Here is a 22,379-nt window from a genome sequence, read left to right as displayed (position 1 = left end):
CCAGGGCCGCCGGCCACGGGCAAGCTGGGGACTCCAAAGGCAGTCCGGCCAGAGAGAAGGGGCGCAGGACACAGAGCCGACAGAGGCCCGTGCCCAGAACGCGTGAGGAATCCTCACAACTCCACAGTAAGACGACAAACAACCCAATTTAACCCGGACGACAGATCTGGGCACTCGACCCAAGAAGACGCGTGGATGAGCACGGGGCATGAGTGCACAACAGATGCTGAAGTCAGATTAGAGCCACGACACGCCCGTGAGGACGGCCGAACAGCAGACCCAATGCCACGGCGTGTGCTGACCAGGACCAACAGCGACCTGCCCCCTGCAGGTGGGACGCAGACACGCAGCTGAGAGACAGAGACAGAGAAACAGAGACAGAGAGAGAGAGGACACAGAGAGACACCCAGAGACAGAGAGACACGGAGACAGAGAGAGAGAGAAAAAGAGACTGAGAGAAACAGAGAGAGAGAGAGACACACACACACAGACTGAGAGAGATAGAGACACGGAGACAGAGACAGAAAGAGACTGAGAGAGACACAGAGAGATTGAGAGACAGAGACACAGAGAAACAGAGACAGAGAAGAGAGAGACACAGAGACAGAGAGACACAAAGACTGAGAGACAGAGACACAGAGAAACAGAGACACAGAGACAGAGAGAGACTGAGACAGACACAGAAAGATAGAGACACAGAGAGAGACACACAGACACAGACTGAGAGACAGAAAGAGAGCGAGAAACAGAGAGACAGAGAGAATGGCAGCACCCACTCCCTGGGGCTTAACCGAGAGAGAACATAGTTCACGCAGAGACCGGGACGCAGGTGCTCAGACAGGCCTTAATCGAAATCACCCAAACCCAGAAATGACCTAAACATCCTGGCTCCAGCGGTAGGTAAACTGAGGCATGTCCACAGAAGGAGATGCTCCCCGAGGCAGGAAGGTAGGCCCCCACCCTAGGGAGTCTTCTGTGGGAAGGGTGAACGTGCAAACGGAAATGATCTCACGGCCGTGTCATGAGTCGAGGGGAGGCAGGTGGCAGGGCCTGGGGTGGCTCGTGAAATCTGATGTATGAAATGGTGTAAAAAAAAAAAAAATCTTAAAACTTAGATTTGAAAGTCTAATTACAAAAAAGTAATTTTAGGAGAAAAATGCTAACAATCTAACAAAATCTAGTGCTCATACCGCTAACCACGATTGGAATTTGTCCCAAACTCGTTCCGGTGGGACTGAAGCAAGCCTCTGGAAGGTGGCTGTCTCGGAGCCTGAGAGCCACCAGCCTGTGTGCCCCTGAGCCCTGCGTGACCCGGGAAATGACCCAGCACTGCGCCCACACCGGACAAAATGTCCCTGCAGCGGGAAGACGGCCCCGCGTGCACGCGGGTAGCCGGGGGAGGGGGGGCAGGGCGACAGGCTGACCACTCCTGGGCGGAGACCCATGTGACACGTGGGGAGCTGTCGGCCGAGAACCTCAGGTTTGCCCAGGGCCGGGGAGGGAGGCGTCCCGACCTCACATCCCAGGGCGGTCATCATTTCCCGTCCGCGGTGAGAAGCCGGCCGGAACGGCCCGTCGGCAAGCAGAGTGTGGTCTCCCGCCGGGCCAAGTGGCGAGATGCTGCCTCCAGGCAGCGGAGGGCAGGAAGGCCCCTTCGGAGCTCGGCTTCCTTCGCAGGCGATGAGGGCGCGTTTAAAAATAAAATCACAGCGAGCTTTACGTCGAAGGGCCACACTTTAAAAAGACGCCACGCTGTCAAGCTTTACTGAGGCAGAAAAACCCCGCCAGCCGCTGAAGTTGGCCCTTTCTACGACCTGTGTGATCTCCCCTGTACCAGCCAAGCACACACCGGAAGGGGGTCACGGGGCTGGGAGCCTGGGGGGCTGGAGGGCTGCTCCCCAGCCGGCCTCGGAGCCCCCGTTGTGGCCGCTATCGACCCACCGCGCATCTTTACCACCGCGGCCCTCGCCAGCGTTGTGTTTGAAGGAGACGCGCTGCAGACAGACCGCAGCAGGAAATGCTGCATCCCCGGCGGAAAGCGCTGCTCGGCACGTGGGTCCGTGGGGCAGGGAGGAGGGACGGCTCCGGGGGTAGCTCCGCCCGGCCTGGCTTGCGTGCCCGGGACGCGCCGACGACGATACGTGTGTGCTCGCAGTGTGGCAGGGAACCGCAGGGAGGCTGTGGGGGCGCCTCTGTTCTGAGCGCACCCCTGGCCCGGGCCCTGTCCTCCCCTGTAACTGAACTTTGGGTGCAGTTCACAGGTCCTCTTGTAAAGTGGCAGCACCGCCTGCTTCCACGATTCCTGCCACGACCAGCAGCCGCCGCCCACGGCTTCGCGGCCTGACGTATCCCCAACACCCGCAGCGGGCCCAGAGGGGAAGGCCCCAGGGAGGTGTCCTGGGCCGGGTCTCTAGCACGCTCTACTGTGTGGGCCCGCGCCCCAGCCCCGCCACAGAACCCCTTACCCGCCCGGGCGACCCACACTCACCTGGCGAGGGGTGGTGGGCTGGAGGGGGCGAGGCGAAGTCCAGCTTATCTTTGAGGTCGTCTTCGTTCTCCCTCTGCCACTGCAGGCCCACCTTCTCCCAGAGGCTGGCGGCTGCGAGCCTGTGGGACAACATACGCGTCAGGCGGGCGTGCGGAAGGCCGGAGCCACGTCCGCCCCCGAGGGCGCTGGGAACTCCAAGGGCTTCTGACGGCTCTGTTCACGGTGCTAAACCCAGATGGACTCCTGGACGTGCCCGAAGCACCGGGAACTCTCGACTATTTAAAAGCCGCAGACGCGTCCCGTGGGACACACGATCCCACGGCAAGCAGGACAGAGGGGACGAGGCGGGCTCCAGGAGGGACTCCGCAGCAGACACAGCACCGCTGCTGTAAGTGACAACTTCGGAGGGGCCCCTGACGGTCCCGGAAACACGGGGACCCGCACCCGGCCGGCCCAGGCCTCGCCCAGAGCGGCGACCACCAGCATGAGCTCCGTACTTACGCGATCTCAGGGATGTCGTCCTCGAGGTTGCTAAGCAACAGCGGGATCAGCTTGTGGAAGAAGGAGTAGCGGTCCCGCAGGTCCAGCAGCCAGCCCCCCACCACACAAGTCACCGCCTGCCGCACCTGCACGCGAAGGAAGGGGGGGGGGGGGGAAGGGCTTCAGCCAGGCACAGGACGTGCAGAGGGAACCCGCCACGCAGACCCTGCAGCGAGCTCGGGCGCTGCCATCCTGGCCCGACGCCCGCCTGGGGTCCCAGAGAGGCTCTGCCGTCCACACCGCGGGCTGGCGGAGGAAACGCCAGGACCGCCCCATCTCGTGGGCGTGAGCCCGCGTCTCCCGGGCTCTGGCCTGGTCCTCTGCTGGCTGCAGCAGGTCCCACGGGTCTCGCCGGCCGGGCCTTCGGTGTGGGAACCCCCCGGGGCTGGGCGCTGTCTCACCGCAGGTGTTCAAATGGGCCGTGGGCGAGCCCACATCAGCCTGCAGAGGCCACACTGCCGAGGCCTCAGGCCCCGGAGTGCGAGGGCCTCCTGAGGAGGCCAACAGGGGGCCTCTGGTTCTGGCCGTGTGCCAAGGCGGCCTGCAGGCCTCTGCCCACTTTGCCTGCCACAGGGAAGAAACGAGGTGCCTGAGGCCCAGCTCCCTCAGAACAGAGCCCGGGGCAGGGACTCAGCCAGCCTGGCGTCTTGGGAGGAGAGCGGGATGGGCTGAGCCCCAGCCTGCGCCCGATCCTGGGGACCGCGGGAGCGCCACCGCCGCCCTCCGAGGGCTGTGTTACCCGGGGCAGGCGGCCAGGGTACGTGCCCACCGCAGGCTGGGGCTGCGCTTGCAGGGTCCCCCGGCGGGTGTGCCGTAGCAGTGACGCCCCCGCCGCTCACAGGTCGGGGGACCAGCGCGGGCAGCCCACGCTCATGTCTAGGCACTGCACTGGGAGTGGGCCCTGCGGCCGCCAACCTCCCTGAAGCTCACTCTCCCTTCTCCAAAATGGGAGGACAGGACGCTGGCTCCCGGCCAGGGAGGAAGGCACCTGGGGCGGGGCTTGACGCACAGGAGGGCCAGGCGCCTGGCTCACTAACCCCAGCGGCCCGTGCGTGTAAACAGGGCCGACCAAGGGAGGGGCGGTTGGGGATCCGCGCTGTTGAGCTTCTCGTGAAATTATTAACAGTCAAAACTGCAGCTAAGGATCCCGGAGAATCTGAGACGTTCTCCCTACGACCAGAGGACCCGGTACCTACAAACAGACACCCACAGCCGCCCACGCCGACTGTGCCACCGAGGACAGAAGTGGCATAGAGCAATCTTTCCGTGAGGTCCTCCTGCGTGACCCCGGGGCCCCGAGGGACTCCTGAGGAATCAGCATGCCTCAGGGCAAAAGCACGAGCAGCAGGCGAGACCCCCGAAGCTCAGCCAACGCCTTGAGCTGGTGGCGCCCGAGAGCCTGTCTGACGAGGGCCTACCTGCCACCCTGCTGGGTGCCCGAACACGGGGAGCGACTGGGGCCTCTGCAGGATGGCAGGCGCTCGGGACCACCAGACTCCAGGGTGCCGGCCCCTGCAGCGAAGGCGTGTCCCGGCCGCTGGGGGTCAGGGACCTGCCGGGACCCTCCGGAGACCGTCCGGCTGCGCTCTCCCGACAGTCACTGCAATGTCCCCCAAGATCCAGGCATTTTGCAGGCTGGAGACTTCAGGTGTCTCCCCTCGTGAGCTGGGAGAGCCCGAGGGCCGGCCTCCCCCAGCCTCAAGCTGGTGTCGCCAGAAACCTGCCGATCCCCATCATGACAAGAAAATTACCCCTTTTGTCTCAGGAAAACAGCACTGAGCAGAGTTGCCAAGAAACAGTTTGACTAAGCAGGAAATCTTTCTTTTTTTTTTTTTTTTTTTTTTTTTTTTAATTAACATTTATTTATTTTTGGGACAGAGAGAGACAGAGCACGAACGGGGGAGGGGCAGAGAGAGAGGGAGACACAGAATCGGAAACAGGCTCCAGGCTCTGAGCCATCAGCCCAGAGCCTGACGCGGGGCTCGAACTCCCGGACCGCGAGATCGTGACCTGGCTGAAGTCGGACGCTTAACCGACTGCGCCACCCAGGCGCCCCGCAGGAAATCTTTCAACTAAAGGAGAAAAAGCAGAATGAACCGAGAGTTCTTCCTCTCCGAGTCAGGCTACAGATGGGGGGGGGGGGGGGGGGGGGGCTGGGCCAGAGAGACCGGGCACCGACAGCCAAGGGGGAAGAGCCGTGTACTTAACACAGCACGTGAACACGGAAGAGAACGTCCCACTCTCCTTTAACTGGAGCGTCTCAGGGACCCAGTGAACCGCCCGGCTCTTGTAAGGAGCCCGTTTATTTCTGTACCCTGTTCTCAGCAGAGGCTAATAAGGCCGACTCCTCAGCAGAATGGCACTCGTCATCCCACCAGACTCGAAAGCAGTTGGAGGAAGTCACCTTTCCCTGGAGCTTGAGCAGTTCACGCTTGGGGGCTGGGGGTCTTTCTGTCCAGAGCCTGAGTGTAATTAACTGTCTCACGCGAAATCGTTCCGCAGCACATCACGGCCCGTGCTCACCAAATGCCTTGAATTTTACGCATCTTACATCATTTCAAGTAAGCCCCATCTTTATAATAAAAAACTTTTTTTTTAATTAAAAAAAAATTTTTTTTAATGTTTTTATTTATTTTTGAGACAGGGAGAGACAGAGCATGAACAGGGGAGGGTCAGAGAGAGGGAGACACAGAATCGGAAGCAGGCTCCAGGCTCTGAGCCATCAGCACAGAGCCCGACGCGGGGCTCGAACTCACGGACCACGAGATCGTGACCTGAGCCGAAGTCGGACGCTTAACCGACTGAGCCACCCAGGTGCCCCAATAAAAACTTTTTTAGGGGCGCCTGGGTGGCGCAGTCGGTTAAGCGTCCGACTTCAGCCAGGTCACGATCTTGCGGTCCGCGAGTTCGAGCCCCGCGTCAGGCTCTGGGCTGATGGCTCAGAGCCTGGAGCCTGTTTCCGATTCTGTGTCTCCCTCTCTCTCTGCCCCTCCCCCGTTCATGCTCTGTCTCTCTCTGTCCCAAAAATAAATAAACATTGAAAAAAAAAATTAAAAAAAAAACAAAACAAAACACTTTTTTAATAGTATCAACACAGTAATATATTTTGTTATTTTATTTGAAAAATTTTTCAGTAGGCTCCACACCTAGCACAGAGACCAACAAGGGGCTCAAATTCACGACCCTGAGGTCAAGACCTGAGCTGAGATCCAGAGTCAGATGCTTAACCAACCGAGCCACCCAAGCGCCCCTCAACACAATATTTTAATAACACAGCAAATTCTGTTTCAAGTATATGGTATTTAAATTCAGTTAAAAAAATTAGCAGAAAGGGTTTCAACTAAACCTGTAACATTTTTAGTTCTTAATCCTGAGAAAAGTTCAACATAATATTTCCTAAGTATGCATTGGACCTGAACAGCCGCTGTATTTGTTGCCAGTTTTCTTTCATTTTAATGTCAGGGGCAGGAGGCGGGAAGCAGACAGGGAAGGTGGGAAGGTCATGAGGCGGGAGGCAGAGGGGGAAGGTGGGGAGGTAACGAGGCAGGAAGGTCGCGAGGCAAGAAGGGGAAGGCAGGAAGGTCATGAGGCGGGAGGCGGAGGGGGAAGGCGGGAAGGTCACCATAACGGCAGAGCACAAGGGGACCCCATTTCCCCTGCGCACAGGTCCCAGATCTTCTCGCTCCTGCGGTGAAATCGAGACCTGCCACCAGAGAGTACCCTGCTCCACAAGAGCGACAGGCTCCCCGTCTCAGGCTGTTCTGACCGAACACAGGACTCCGACACCCGCTCGGTGCCCCGAGGCAGGACTCCACCCCGGGGTCTGTAGTTCATCACATCCCCTCCCACAGCCTCGAAAGTCCCCAGAACCGCTGGGGGCGCACCGTCCTCTCCTCAGGCACCGCTCCGTCCCCGCACCCATCACCCCTCAGCACCAGTGAGGTCCTCGCAGGGCCGGGGCAGGGCCCACCCACTTCTCTGCTCCACCGGGGAGCTGGCAGAAGGCGGGGGCCTGGGGACGGCCTGAGGCCGGGCCTGGATGCCCGCTGGGCCGGCGGCAGCGGTGCAGGCGGGGCGGCCGAGCTCCAGAGCTCCAGCCTGTCCAGCCTGCCAAGCCAGGCATTCCCGGGCAGGGCCCCGCACGGCACCCAGGCAGGTCCCAGGTCCCAGGCGCTTCCGTAACGGGGTCGGCGCATCTTACCCAGACCGCGGAGAGCCCACACAATCCCAGCTGCTGGCTGAGACGTCATCACCTGCAACCCGCAGGGGTGCGTGAAGATGAGGCTGACCCCAGGGGCACCCGAGGGCTGTAGAGGACATGGAGGACTATGGCCAGGGGCAGAACCCCAGCCGGTGCCTCCCCTCGCGGTTGGCGTGGGCGGAGGACGGGTTTCAGAGGAAGCCACCTCAGCCCTGCCGCGCTGGGACACCCTCTTCCCACATGCTCAGACATGTCCCGGAGACCTGAGGTGACGGACCTCCAGAGCAGGAATTCCGGGACCTACCGCCCACGTTCTGAGCCCCCTTGCCCCCGGGGCAAGCTCCGTGCCCCTCTGTGCCCCGCTTCCCCACCCGTGAGACGGGGGTCCTCACGGTCTCCTCTGCACGGGAGGGCCACACAGACCGAAAGGGTCAATTTGGGCGAAGCACCTCTAGTAAGTTACTTCTGGCAGCCACCTGCCCTGCAGTGTAGTGACCCAGGATACGGTCCGGCAAAAGACGTAAGACAGTAGCTGCGGGATGTTTTGCACAAGTTACGGAGCAGAGAGATCCTCACCTTCCGCGTGGAGTGTGGTGAGATCCGGACACAGCCCTGGGCTGTCCACGGGACCGCGGGTCTGCAAGAGGCCCGGCCCCTGAAACCGCAGAAACACCCGCGGAGCCCGGGACCACGAGGGCCTGAGACCCCGTGCAGACACATAAGGGGTAGCCAGTGACTTCCCTACCAACTCACCGCGAGGAACTTGTTGGGCACCCCGCTGACAGGGCCCCTCATCGGCGAGAAAGCTGATGGCCAGCTCCAGGTTGGATTGGAAATCCTACCTCGATCGGCCCTGGAAATTGTGCAGAGCAAATCAAATCCCACCGGGAAGAAACGAAAATAAAGATAGCTTTAATAGCAGACAGTGTTTCTGGAATACTAAACCACAAGAAAGAGTTGCAGCCCCAAGTTCTGGAAAACTCCGTCAGCAAGGAGGCAGAATGTTGTCCCTGATGGCAGCAACAGCCGTGCCGTTCTCAGGGACCTGTCCGTTGACATGCAGCCATAGGGTTTACAGGGACCTGTCGACCCCCATTCACAGGTCCACACTCACGGGGCCTGTGACACAAACAGGCTGTTTACGGGAAGCTGCCGACTGATACTCAGTAGCACTGTTCACACAAAGCTGTCGTACGCAGTCATCACGCTCCTTCGAGGAAAGCTGTTCCATCTGCCCTCGCGCCTCAAGTCCACCTGGCACAAGCCGGGAGGGAGGCCGTCCCGGGGGTGGCGGCACCACCGCCTGCCACCGGGATCCAGCTCCGTCCCTGCCTCCCGCAGCAGGTCTCCAGTCGAGGCCGGTCTCCAGTCCAGGCTGCAGCCGACCCAGCACCCCGCCCCCTCCCGGGGCAGAGCCCGCTTCTGCTCTTGGTCCCCACCTCCCATGCTGCCCGGTGCCGACCCCATCCAGCTCACGGGGGGGGGGGGGGGGGGCCAGCGTCCACAGTCACCCCAGTTCAGCGGCCCACAGGTTGTTGGGAGCAGGGAGGGGCTCTCTGTCTCTGGGGTGTAGGGACACGGCCTGAAGCGACATCCTGGGTGGCTGGCACATCACAACCGGACCCCGGTGCGGGACGTCACAGGCGGGCAACTGAGGGGGGCTTCTGTCCTGGCCCCTAGAGCCCTGAGGGAGACTCATCCTGCCGAGAGGCACCTCCAGTCCCCAAGGGGCGCCGGGGCCACCCCCAGCCCCTCTGCTTCCTCAGGAATCCAACAGCAAGTGGTAAGAAGCTCTAAGCCGTCCACACAACCCCAACAGGCATCGGGGCCCCTTCTGTGCACGTGTGCACACGTGCCTACGGCCCACACTGAGACGCCCCTTCACACCCGGCAGGACGGCGACAGACCCACACAGACCCCGGAGAAGCGCCGTGGGGACGTGGAGGGGGCGGACCCCTCGCGCACCGCCGCCGGGAATGCCAGGCGCGTGGCCACCGTGGAGAATGGCCCGATGGCTCTTCAATAGGCTAAACGGACAGTTACTGTACGACCCAGCACCCCCACTCCTGGGTCTACGCCCCGGGCCCCAGAGAAGCAAACGTGGGCTCAGACACCTGCGTCCCCACGTTGGCACAAGCGCCCGGCGACGGGTGAAGGGACAGAATACAGCCCACCGCACAACGGCGATCCCTCAGCCTCACGGAGGAACGCAGCGTGACCCCCGCTCCAACACGTCGCCCGGTGGAAGAGCCACCAAGACCACTCGCTGTCCTGCTCACGGGCAGCAGGGAGTGGGGGCAGGGAGGAGGGGGGAGGGTGCGATGGGAAGAAGTTGTGGTTAACGGCGGCGGTCCCACTGCGTCGTGAATGTCCTTCACGCGTCCGAACTCCATCTCAAAAGTGGTAGAAATGGCCCACTTTACGTTACGCGTATTTTACCAAACACTCTAAAAATAACATACCAAAAACGCCGAACGTTTAAGTGAGTGATTTGCACACTATGTGAGTTGTAGCTCCATAAAGCTGCGTAAAAAAATAAAACCAAACAAAGCAACTTGGAAGGGAACTGAAGCGTGCCTGCGGTCAGGCGGCCGGATGGTGCCGGGCAACACGCTCTAGTGTCACCACACCTGGGCCCTGGGGGCCAGCTCCGGAGGGGCCACCCTGAGCGTGCAGCACCATTTCCAGACCGCAGGGGACATGCGAGCAGCTGGTGTGAAGGGTTAAAGGACACGGTGTGTGGACAATGGGGGAGGGGCCGGCATACAAGTGCTCCCCCATCGGGACAGCAGGGGCCAGGCGGCCACAGCACCAGCTTTTCAGTTCTTGGCCACCTTGGGCCACCTCATGCCCCCACGGCCACAGGCAGGGGCACTTTCTAACCACTCGGGGGACTTCCGCCAGCAACCGCTGCCCCTCCCTCCCCGGGCGACTCCCTCGTCCGTCTCCTCCCTCCCCTAAGTGATCCCCTCCCCGTCTCCTCCCTCTGGGGGGCGGGTGGCTCTCCTCCCCTTGTTGTTGCCGGGGGCCTTCAGATTCTATAAGCAAACTGTGGCCTCACATCCATGACCCAGCCTCCAACCTGACTTCTGCCAACAGAAAAGCCAGCATTCTGGTCTCGGTCTGTCTCTCTCTCGGCGGTTCCCAAGGCCCAACAGAAACATGACCCCGACACACCAATTCTGACCCTCCTCCTCCTCCTCACAGGTCTGGTTCACCAACCGCTGGGGTTCATCAATCCGCCTTGATGGACGTGCGTCTCACAGACGCCTCTGAAACCACACGCTACACACGGTTCGACTGTTTTCCAAGGAGGAAATACTCCCGTCCCACGTTCCCCCAAGTGAAGAACAACGAACATATTAAAACAATTCAACTCTCCCCGTTTTCCCAGAGGCGTGAACTAAGACCACCCAGTGACGGCGAGTGATGCAAGATGTTCGGGGCAACAGGTAAGAGTTTTACAGAAAAAAAGAAGTTACAAATAGCGCGTTCCCGGTGAAGAGGGGCGGACCACCTAGAGGAGAAACTCGTTACCTGGGGGACGTCATCGAAGAGCCTCTGAGCAAAGTGAGGGAGGACGTCGTCCACCGACTTCCCGTTGCCAAACTGGATCACAGAGCCGGTGGCCTCGATGACAGCCACCCGCACCTTCCAGTGCTGGTGTGAGATGCTCTGCATCAGGGGGCCGATCAAGGACTCCGACTGCATGTGGAAGTGGTCTGTGAGACAGGGGAGGAACCCAGTTACCTCCACGGGTTCCTGGGAGGACAGGGCCCCCCCCCCCCCCCCCGTGTCCCGGAACGCCCTCTCCCCACCCAGGTCCCTGCTGCCGGCCTGCCGAGCACAGGTGTGTGCCCCCTGGCGCCGGGAGAGGCACAGGACTGGCGTGTGGCCCAGACGGCACGAAAGGAAAAGGCCAGGGGCTTGACTCCCTCTCGGCCGAAGGCAGGAGCTACGAGGAGAGTGTGAGGCTGACAGCAGTGGCACTGAGTGTCCAAGAGGGATGCCAAGCAAAGGAGAGAAATGGAGCCTGGAGGACGCTGCCCAAGTCCCCACACTGGCTGTGCCTCGAAGCCAGATGGCTGGTGCTACACAGGGAACAGGGCCGACATCACTTGGGGTGAAGCTACTCCACTTCCTACTTGTTCGGGCCTCGCACAAAATCAGAACTGGGATGTCTCTGACAGGTAGGCCGGCCCGCTGGTGTGGGAGTTCAGACTTCAGTTCTGCCGCTGCTGGAGACGCAACCACAGACGGCTACTTCGGTGATGCTGTAGCTGAGTTCTTTCACCCTGAGGGCCTCAGATCAAGGCGGGATATTGACCTAGCGCTGCCCAGTGTGGTGTGGATCCAGGAGAGGGTCCTCACGGGGAATCGGCAGAGTAGAGGGTTTGGAGGAGGGACATCCTTCAAGCACAAGGAACCGTCCCTCGCTCGGAAATGAGTGGGCACCCAGGATGCGGGCAGGCACTGCCCCACCCTTCCAGAACTTACAATCCAGTGAGGGAACACGCAAAGGCTGCAAGGCAGAAGCCGTCACCCTGGCTGACACACAGACCAGGGAGCGAAGTGGTCGGGGGTCAATGAGAAATGTGTTAAAAGCTTGTAATTCCCTTGGGGTGCCTGGGTGGCTCAGTCGGTTAAGCGTCCGACTTCGGCTCAGGTCATGATCTCACACCTCCTGGGTTCAAGCCCCGCATGGGGCTCTGTGCTGACAGCTCAGAGCCTGGAGCCTGCTTCACATTCTGTGTCTCCCTCTCTCTCTGTCCCTTCCCTGCTCATGTTCTGTCTCTCTCTGTCTCAAAAATAAACATTAAAAAAAAAATTTAAAAAAAATAAATAAAAGCTTGTAATTCCCAATGGCTGTCTCCAGCCCAAGCCTCAAACCCAGCTCTCTTAGAATTCTGTACTATTTGAATCCAAACTTGGGACTCACAATGGAAATCTTGACGGTCCCTAATGGCAAGGGGTGAAAGGAAGCCTCATTCATTCTTCTTTGTCTCCTGTCCACCCAAACCTCCTTCTTCCTCATCCCCCACCCAGTTCGACAGGACACCCTGCTGGCTCCGTGCCCGACATCCATCCATCCATCCATTTTCTTCCATGTCTGTTAGCGGACCGCTCGCCCCCACAAGTCCAAGCCAACCATCATCTAAGTATGGATTAACTCTCGCCCCAACTGACCTTCTCGTTTCCCCTTGCCACCTTTGGTGATCAATTCTCTGAGCACCACAGTGATCTTTTAAACATCAGAACTGGGGTGCCTGAGTGGCTTAGTCGGTTAAGGATCCGACTTCAGCTCAGGTCATGATCTCCCAGTTTGTGGGTTCAAGCCCCGCGTCGGACTCTGTGCGGACAGCTCAGAGCCTGGAGCCTGCTTAGGATTCTGTGTCTCCTTCTCTCTCTGCCCCTCCCCCACTTGTGCTCTGTTTCTCTGTCTCTAAAATAAATACACGTTAAAAACAAATCAGAATCTGAGCCTCTCCCGCCCTTTCTCCACACCCCCCGCTGGCTCCCCATTGCATTTAACACTAAATTCAAACCTGCAGCAGCTTCCCCCCTTTCTTCCCTCCAGCAATCTTGACCTCCTTTCTGCTCCTCAGATCTACCAAGTTGTTTATTCCTCAAAGCTGGTTTCCTCCAGACCACAGATCACAGATCTTCAACCTGTATGTTTCCTCCTACAGGAAACCTTCCCAACGGGACTAAGTAGAGGCCTCCAACCATTCCACACCCCAGTCTGAGGCAGTAAGGAGAAGTTAACTGGGGCAAGATCCTGCAGAAACAGCTACTTAGAAAAAGAGAATGTACTGATCAGATTAGAATTCTTAAAATAATGGAGAACGAATTAAAGGAAAACATGAGAGAAGCGGCCTCTCTCCATTTAGGAGGACAGCGCTCCGACCCAAAGAGGGAAGACCGATAGGCTTAGCGATGGGGACGAGGCCTGGGAGACCGCAGCGGTGAGTCTCGGAGCGCGCTCCCACCAGCGCCCGGGTTCGCCACGCGGGTGAGAAGCAGTTACCGGAACGCGCCGCGTCCCAGACCCTCTGGGCGATTTCAGCGGGGTTTCCGCGACTCTGCATTTTGCGAACCACCAAACGGCCAGGAGCGGCCGCAGCTTCGGGAGTCGGGGACGGCGCGCGTGCCTGCCCGCACCCCCACCCCGACCCCCGCGCGAGACGGGCACCTGGCGTGGCGCGCGCCAGGCTGGCGGCGCACTGGCAGCTCTCGCGGCGCACGGCGGCGAACGGGTCGAGCAGCGTGCAGCGCAGCACCCTCACGGCGTCGTCCAGGTGGGGCGCGAGCGCGGCGCCGCCCAGGCGCACGGCCAGGCCGAGCAGCTGCACGAGCGCCAGGCGCAGCTCCTCGCAGGTCTCGGGCGGCCGGCCGCGCTCGGACTCGGGGCCGGCCAGGCGCGCGACCAGCGCCGGCAGCAGGCGCGGCAGGGCGTCGCGGGGCCGTGCGGCGCGCCGCAGGCCCAGGCCCAGCAGGTGCGCCGCCAGCGCGCGGCAGCCCTCCGCCGGGTCGGCCAGGCAGCGCAGCAGGCGCGGCAGCAGCAGACGCGCCCACGGGCCCTGGAAGCCTGCGGCCGCGGCGGCGGACTCGGCGGCGGGCTCCTCGGGCCACGCCGCCTCGATTGCGCGCTGCAGCGCCTCGAGCGCGCGCCGCCGGCTCAGCTTGCTGTCGGCCTCAAGGCCGGGCAGCAGGCGGCTCAGGGCGCGGCTCAGCTCCGCCGCCTCGGCCGTCTCGGCCGCCTCGGCCGGGCCCGGAGGCGCCGCGGCCTCCCCCGCCACCAGTGCCGCCATCTTGCCCGCGTTGCCCGTCGCTAGGGGAGACCGGCGCTTTCACGACGGCCGCGGCGCGGATTACGGCTCCCCTTCCGGTTGGTCGCGAATACAACTTTATCGGCAGCTCTGGGCGCGGACGGGACACTGCCGGGAGGGGCCGGAAACGCCGCGGGTTCCTGCGCGCTCCGGTCTCAGCGTAGCGATAGGAGGCGAAACTGGTCCCGGGGAATGAATGGCGAGGGGACTTGATGTGGACGGGTAAGGCCTGCCCGTGAAGTGACAGCACCGGTGACCGGGCAGGGTCAGTGAGAGGAACTCCGCGGAGGCTCTGGCGGGAGAGCCGGGGAGGGAGGGAAACGGCAGGGGCAGAGGCCCCGGGTGGGGGTGCTGTGGTTTGAATTGTCTCCCCCAAGTTCGTGTATTGGAGTCCTAGTCCCGAGAACCTCAGAACGCGACCTTATTTAGCGATAGGGACCTTACAGCGGCCATCAGGGTAAAAATACGTCACGGGGGCCACGGTCCCATGCGACTGCCCCTATTGTTGCATCCACACGACTCCTGAAACAATGCTATGGGCACCAGTGACAGTCACAACAAAGTTTATTACAGTGAGAGGCAAGGCCGACTGACCGGGACCAACACTCTTGATAAGAGTGCAGCCTCGAACAGCCGGGGTAGGGAGTTTTTATAACGGATGACATCGTTTTGTCATCAGCTGGGAACAGAACAAAGAAACAGTTTCTAGATGAGTTAGAAACAGTTGCCTAACGAGGTGTTGATTTTAGACTTTCTGCCTCCAGGTTGCAACCAGTGGATCTCCTTGACCCTGCCTCTGATGCTCTTTTTGAACTTTTGTTTCCTTAATTGGTGAAGCCTAACTTACAAGAGTATGAGGCGTAGTTTACAAGAGCAAAGCAAGGCTGTTATCTCTTAACCTTCAGTGTCAACCCAAAGCTGTTATTTGTCAAGCTAAGCGTTAGCCCTACACTACAGTTTAACCCTTACACTATGAAGGGCGGATTTTGGAGGTGGACGCGGCACACAGGAGAACACCACGTGAGCAGGCCAGGGACACCGGCCCGGGACAGAGCGGCCCAGCGGCCTTGGGACAGCGGCCCAGGACAGAGCCGCCCTGCAGCCTCCGGACTGGGTGGCCCAGCAGCCTCAGGACAGCGGCCCAGGACAGAGAGGCCCGGCAGCCTGGGGACAGCGGCCTGGGACAGACTGGCCTGGCAGCCTAGGGACAGTGGCCCGGGACAGACCTGCCCCAGCAGCCTGGGGAGGAACCAGCCCTGACTTCTGTCCTCCAGACTGTCGTGGAAGGCACCTGGTCTGCCAAGGGAGCCCATCAGGGAGGCCCCGAGGCTGTTCTGGAAGCTCCTTGTGGCTGCAGCCCAGGGACCCAGGGAGAGCAGGAAGGGGGGGAGGGGGTCAGACCACCAGGGCCTTTATCTTAGACTGATGGGGATACAAGGAAGGCTGTAGGGGTGGGAGAGTCGGCACCGGCAGGCTGGCACTTTTCTGAGCGTGCTTTGCTGCTGTCGGGGGAGCGGGGGGCAGTTGCGGCTGTTTGAAGGTGAGCTCTGCCCCAGATGGGAAACGCAGGCAGTCGACTTAGGGTGTTGCGGCCTCCTGCTCCAGAAAGCGTGGCGCAGACTCACTGTTCCTTGCTCCTTCCTGTGGAATACCTTACCAGTAATTCCACAGTGATGGGAAAGGACAGGCCAGGGTCCTCAGCACTGGGTGGTGGCCGCACAGTGGGTTCCCTGGGTTTTCCTCTTCTCTCTCACAGGTTCCCAGAATAGGTGCCAGAGAGGCCTGCAGCCCAACCCAGAACTGCCTGCAGGCTGTTGAGTTTGACTAAACTCGTCTATAATGTTGCTGCCTCTGTGTCCGTGGAGTGTAGCCAGGCGGCCTGCAGGGGCTTTGGACCAGCACCAGCCCCTCCCACGCGCACGTGTCCTAGAATTCCTGCAGAGTCCCAGTCAGTGAAAGTTCTGGTATAACTCTCCTACAACCCTTGTGATAAGCACATTCCCCTGACGCCCAGGGAGCCCCTGCAAAGCTGACCAAAGCCCTGCTCTTTTTTACTCAACTTGACCGACCCGGCCTTAGCCCCGAACCCCCAAAGCACTCCACGGACCCTTTCTCTGCCTGTGCCCTGCCTCGACCTCCCCACGTGCTGTGCTGTGTACACCCAGGACCTGTGAGTCATAAGCGCCTCTCATGTACTTTCCCTCCCAGTCCTTGCTGACCCCTCAGGTTCTGCCTGTCAAATGTTAATTTAACAGTCACAGCACGGGCAAGAAAATTGCAGGACGAACCACCGCTTTCTGGCCACAGGACTGGGAAACACATCATAGTTAAACTTCTGAAAACCGAAGAGAGGAGAAAAAATGTTATACGTAGAAACGATGCATGGCCTGTAGGGGAACAGCAGCATGAGTGACAGCAGGTGTCTTACCTTACATCACAGAGGCCGGGAGGAAGCGGCATGTTGTTCGAGCATTGAAAGAGATTGAAGGGGAAGTGAATTCTCTACCAACAGAACTGTCCTCAGGAGTGAAGGAGGAATGAAAATATTCTCAGACAGAAGCAGACTGATAGAATTTGTTGGTAGCAGACTTGCCCTTGGTGAATGATGACAAGGAGCTGTCCAAGAAGAGGAAAATTGTAACAGGAAGGCAGGGACCTTCAGAAAATTAAGAATAGAATGGGTAGGAGTGGAAGGAAACATGACTGACCGTCTTTCACTTCGTAAGTTTCTTTAATCCTGCTTGATGCTTGAAGCAGAAAATAACACTGATGTGGGGCTCAGTGTATGCAGAGGAAATATTTATAATTATACTTGAAAAGTGGGAAGGATGAAGGGACATAAGTGGCAGTAAGGTTTCTACACTGCAGCCGACGTGGCACAACATCGATACCAGGGGACCTCTAAGTGCCGTGTGTGTGTGTGTGTGTGTGTGTGTGTGTGTGTGTGTGTGTGGTGATGTCTGGAGCAGCCGCTGAGAAAACTCAACACGGTGGTAGAAGCAGAAACATTAAATGGAATTCTAACAAATGTTTCAGGATCTCACAGGGCACAAGAGAGGAAACAAACACGATTAATGAAATGGCAGACAGAAGCCCTAATATGTCAATGACTACTTTAACGTAAATGGTCTAAATGTACCAGTTAGAAGACAGAGGTTGGCAGAGTGAATAAACTGAGACCCGACTCTGCGTTGTCTGCTATATGCTGAAGCTCATTTTGGCCACAGGGACATGGGTAGATTGAAAGTAAAAGCATGGAAGAGGATATATCAAGGAAACATTAATTTTTAATAAGCAGACAGACTCTACTAATATCAGCCAAACTAATCTTCAGAGTGAAGAAACTTTCTCAGAAAAAAACAGGGACGTTACCTAATGATAAAGTGACCAATCCCAAGTGCACAGGCACCAAATGACAGCTTCAGAGCATATGAAGGACTTTATATGAGGACTTCTTACCCACTCTCAGCAGTTGCTAGAATTACTAGACAGACATTCAGCAAAGATACACAAGAGCACCGCCCTCAACCGACAGGATTAAGGGACACTTGTGGAACACTCCCCCCAACAACAGCAGAGGACACATTCTTTTCCAGTGACCGTGGAACATAGTCCAAGAGAGACCGTATCTTGGGCCATAAAACAAAATGAATTTAAAAGAACTGAAACCATACAGAGACTATGTTCTCTGAATCAAACTGAAAATCAGTAGCAGACAATAAGAGAATCTTCAAACGTGGAAATTCAGCACAGGTGTCCTCAGAGATACAAAGGAATGAACGGCTGCTCTACACAAGGAGCTGGTGACTCTAGGGAAAATGTCCTGAGTCCAAAGGGCAGTCATTAAAGGGTGAGTGCAGCGAGATCCCACTTACGTGACGTTCGTGAAGTCACAAGTCCAGGTCTTCGTGGTCTCCGGGGTTAGGGGTGAAGCTGGGAGTGACCATGATGCACCGATGGGGCAGTCGTGTGTGGTGACGGTACTTAAGCATTGTGATGGTGGTGGTGGCGGCCACTCGGATACACAGACGGCATCTGCCCTGTCTCCTTCCTGAAGACACACAGCCAGACCGAAGGGAAGGAAGTAAACCGGTGATCACAGGAGCAGCCCAACGGAAGGGCCAGTGCATCAAAATAAGTAAGACATGCCCATAAAAGAGGTGAGAGTCTTTATCTTGGTGGTGTGACACCGGGAACAAGAAGAAGGTGCCTAAAAGAGGTGGATAGAAGCAAAAATGCTGATATCTGGTTGATGGATGCCCTAGAGAAAGGGGTTATAAATACGGGGAGTAGCCAATATTTGAAGAGACAACAGAGACAAATTTTCCAGAGTGTAAGAGAAAGGACCATCAGGTTAGATCTGCAGAGTACCAAGGAGGCACATATTTTTTTTTTTTTTAACGTTTATTTATTTTTGAGACAGAGACAGAGCTTGAATGGGGGGTGGTCAGAGAGAGAGAGGGAGACACGGAATCTGAAACAGGCTGCAGGCTCTGAGCTGTCAGCACAGAGCCCGACGCGGGGCTTGAACCCACGGACTCGGAGATCATGACCTGAGCCGAAGTCGGACGCTTAACCGACTGAGCCACCCAGGCGCCCCGGAGGTGCACATATTGACAGGCTATGGAATCTAAGAATGTCAAAGACAAATGTGGAGAAGACTGCCAAAGAGAAAACAGATTGCTTTCAAAGGAACAGGAATCAGACTGAGATCAGATGTTGTTACTCCACTGCTATCTCCGTTACGCTTCTTGCCCACGTAGAGTACGGAAGGTTGATTTTTTCCCCCCAGTAGCAAAATACGTAGATAAACCTGAACCTGGTAAAAGAAAAGGAATAATAAAGGTTAGAACAGAAAGTAATGAAGTAGAAAAACGTACGGTGGAGAGTATGAATAAAACCAAGAGTTTGTTCTTTTACGAGGCTACGAAAGTTGATGAACCTCTGTTAAGACTGACAAGGGGAGAAACTGAGACAGCACAAAATACCGACATGCAGTGGAAAGGGGTTATCACTACAGGTCCTGAGCAATAAAGAGACACTACAAGGATCATAGGAATCACTTTATTCCTCCCAAAGTAGATGAGTTGGTGGATTCCTAGGAAAATGTGGTTTACTAAAACTTATGCAAGAAGAAATAGGAAGGCAGGAGAGTCTGGTACCTAGTAAGGAAATTGACTTTGTGGTTTAAAAGCATTGGGGCGCCTGGGTGGCTCAGTCGGTTAAGCGTCCGACTTCGGCTCAGGTCATGACCTCGCAGTCGGTGGGTTCAAGCCTCGTGTCAGGCTCTGTGCTGACAGCTCAGAGCCTGGAGCCTGTTTCGGATTCTGTGTCTCCCTCTCTGCCCCTTCCCAGCTCACACTCTGTCTCTCTCTCGCTCAAAAATAAACATTAAAAAAATAAATAAAAAGCTTCCCACGGTAATGGCTGTAAGCACAGGTCTTTATTAACTTCAAAACATTTAACTAGGAAATAACTCTGGGCCTAGACTCTTTGACACCAGGAAGAGGGAGCATCTCTAAACCCATTTTATGAGGCCAGCATCATAACCTTGATCCCACACGGTGACACGGACATTACACAAAAGGAATATCATAGATCAGTCTGTCTCATTGAATACAGACATAAAAATCCTAAATAAAATATTAACCAAGTCAGTCTGGAAATCAAGAATTTAAAAAGAAGAATACATTGTGACCAGGTTGAACTTATCCCAGGAATGCAAGTTAATTTAACATAAAAATGAATGTAATTTACCACATTAAAAAAAGCTGAAGAGAAAAAAAATCATGGGATCATCTTGGTGTCTGCAGAAAAAGCATGTGATGAAACGTGACACCTGTTCATGACAACAACTTGGCAGATGAGGGATAGAAGGCACACCCACAAATACCCACTTAGCAAATGTCACATGAGATGCAGAGGACAGGTTCCAAAGACAGCTGCTGACATTCCTCCCATGCCTGCACACGGATCCAGCCTCGTGTTGAATCTGAGCTGGCCTGCGAGCTCGCCTGGCCCCTGGAACGTGGCAGGAAGCGTGCCGAGCTGTCTCCACGCCTGCGGGGGGGGGGGGGCGGTTACTAAAACAACAACAACAGAAAACAACACGTATTGGCGAGGACGCGAGAAACCGGAACGTTGGGCGCTGCTGGTGGAGGGCCGCTGTGGAAGATGGTCTGGCGGCTCCTCAAAAAACGAAACCTGGGACTCCCGTAAGATCCACCACGTCTGTGTCCTGTTACACAGCCTGTAGAGGTGGACACAGGTCAGGCAGGTCCCTGCACGCCCGTGCTCCCAGCAGCCGAGCGGTGGAAGCAGCCCGAGTGTCCATCACGGGTGACGGATAAACCATGGGGTACTGTCGAGCTGCAGAAGGAATGAAGTGCGGACGCCGGCCACCGTGTGGCTGAACCCTGAAAACACGATGCTCGGTGAGAGCCCGACACGGAAGGCCACGCAGCGTAGATTCCCCTTCTGTGAGGTCCCTGAGGCTGACGCAGTGGCCGGTGGTGTGCCCTCTTCTGGGAATTCTAGATGCCAGAGGCTGTTCCGACGCGGGAGGGGGCAGGCCCCATTACGGAGTCTGGGGAGGGTGGCGGGAGAGTGTGAGAGGGGCAGAGCTAAGGGACCCCTCTCCTTCCCCACTGCTCGCAGCAGGGGCGCCTCATTGGAGGAGGCCGTGCTCCTAATCTCAGTCTGGTTTCGCGTTTTCATCGCTTCCTGGTCCTGGACGATTACGACGACTGAGCTGACTGACGCTGGGTTCATATCTCAGCGTAACCTTAGAACTTTGAAACTCTACGTTTGAGCCAGAACGACATGGCACTGTCCACATGTGCCTCTCGGGGCAGAGATGGGACTGCCTCCACTGAATAGTTAAAGAGGCAGGAAGAGGTAAGGAAAACGTGATTTCCAAGTCTATTCGCAGAGTCTCGCTTGTTCAGTGTCCTGTGCCACGTGTTTTAAAGCGTGTCATTTAAGCCAGTATAACAAACCGACTTTAGCAAATAATTCGTGCTTGGTTGATTCGTTCGTGATCTCATCCAACACACGTGGGCTGTTTGACGTTTCTGGGCATCAGGACACAGCAGGCAGTCAAGGCAGATGCTGTTGCTTCTCACGGAGCCGACAGCCGGGAGGGGAGGTGCCACGTGCAGTGGGGGGCAGGGCGGAGGTGTAGACGCCCCCAGGAGAGACTCTGGAAGTGGGGTCTGAGGTGGAGGAACTCAGGCACAGAGGAAGGGAATGCTGGTCCCAGGGCCTGGGAGCAGAGGGAGGGAGGGGGATGGGGACCCTGGCTGGCTTGAAGGCGTCACTGGCTTTGCCCCTGGACCGGCCTGATGGGAGACGGTGGGGCACGTGGGCAGGGGCAGGGTTACTTTGCAGAAGCAGATTCGGGGCTGAGGGGCAGGGGGATGGCCAGGGCACTCTGATTTCTCGCTTGGACAGGGTCACAGACGGCTGAGACCTCCAGGATCCAGTAAGCCAACGTGGTGTAACCTCCGTCCCAAAGCTCACCGGCTCCGGGAGTGGTCTCCAGCCCGTGATGGACGGGCCCCCTCGAAGGCTGGGGCCCCGCTGCGGGGCAGCTCTCCTCCTGGCCAACTCCGGCTTCCTAACTGGTGTGATGGTGGGCAGTTTCTAGCATCCGATGTGTGGCTTCACCCCTCGAGCGACACAGGCCCTCAGGGAAGCTCCGCGGCTGTCGGACGTTGGGTGCATGTGGTGGCGGGAGGGCCACTGCTTTTGGCCCTGCTGGTCAGGCCGGGCACCGGGGAACTGCTGGTGTCAGTGTCTTCGTGTCAGGCTCTCCGGAGAAGACCCACCAGCGCTGGGGGAGGGCGAAGATGGGGCCCCCGGCGTTCCGGTGAGGGGCAGGGGTCCGCCCTGGTTTGGGTCTCTGCCGTCCTGGACCCCCAGTCTAGAGACCGTCTTCCTCCTCTGGGGCCGCAAGGCCAACTCTCCCCCAGCTCCAGCAGCTCTCCCTTCCAGGGGATCCGGTGAGACCACCTCTGAGGCTGCGGGGGTGGGGGTGGGGAGGCCTGTGGTGTGAACCGGGCTCTTCGACAGGTTCTGTCTGCCAGCTCACAGTTCAGTAAGTCGACAGCGGCTCTCCCGTCCTCGTTCGGGCTCCCAGACTTTTGTGAGCGTCTCCCCTGGGTTCTCCCCGTCCTCGGGGCTTTGCGCCTTTACAACAAAGTCCCCTGGAGCACCTGGGTGGCTCAGCCAGTTGGGCGTCTGACTTGGTCAGGTCATGATCTCACAGTTCATGACCTTGAGCCCATTGTCAGGCTCTGTGCAGAAGCCGCTTCAGATC

The 22,379-nt window shown here is 57.9% G+C and overlaps 1 protein-coding gene across 2 annotated transcripts in view; it reads right to left on the bottom strand.

Moving 5' to 3' along the window:
• Positions 1–14,051, bottom strand: part of DNAAF5 (dynein axonemal assembly factor 5) — a 48,462-nt gene extending 34,411 nt beyond the window's left edge. For both annotated transcript variants that reach the window (XM_047838350.1, XM_047838351.1), the window contains exons 1-4: positions 13,423–14,051; positions 10,767–10,951; positions 2,990–3,114; positions 2,489–2,607 (exon numbers count right to left, since the gene is read on the bottom strand). In XM_047838350.1, coding sequence (XP_047694306.1) covers positions 2,489–2,607; positions 2,990–3,114; positions 10,767–10,951; positions 13,423–14,041 — 1,048 coding nt within the window. In that variant the 5' untranslated portion in view covers positions 14,042–14,051. The remainder of the gene's footprint in view (positions 1–2,488; positions 2,608–2,989; positions 3,115–10,766; positions 10,952–13,422) is intronic.
• Between the last annotated feature and the right edge of the window lie 8,328 nt (positions 14,052–22,379).

This window comes from Prionailurus viverrinus, chromosome E3 (assembly GCF_022837055.1).
Source record: "Prionailurus viverrinus isolate Anna chromosome E3, UM_Priviv_1.0, whole genome shotgun sequence".
Lineage (NCBI taxonomy): Eukaryota > Metazoa > Chordata > Mammalia > Carnivora > Felidae > Prionailurus > Prionailurus viverrinus.
Note: the sequence above shows the minus strand (reverse complement) of the source record. Positions and strands in the feature narration are given on the sequence as shown.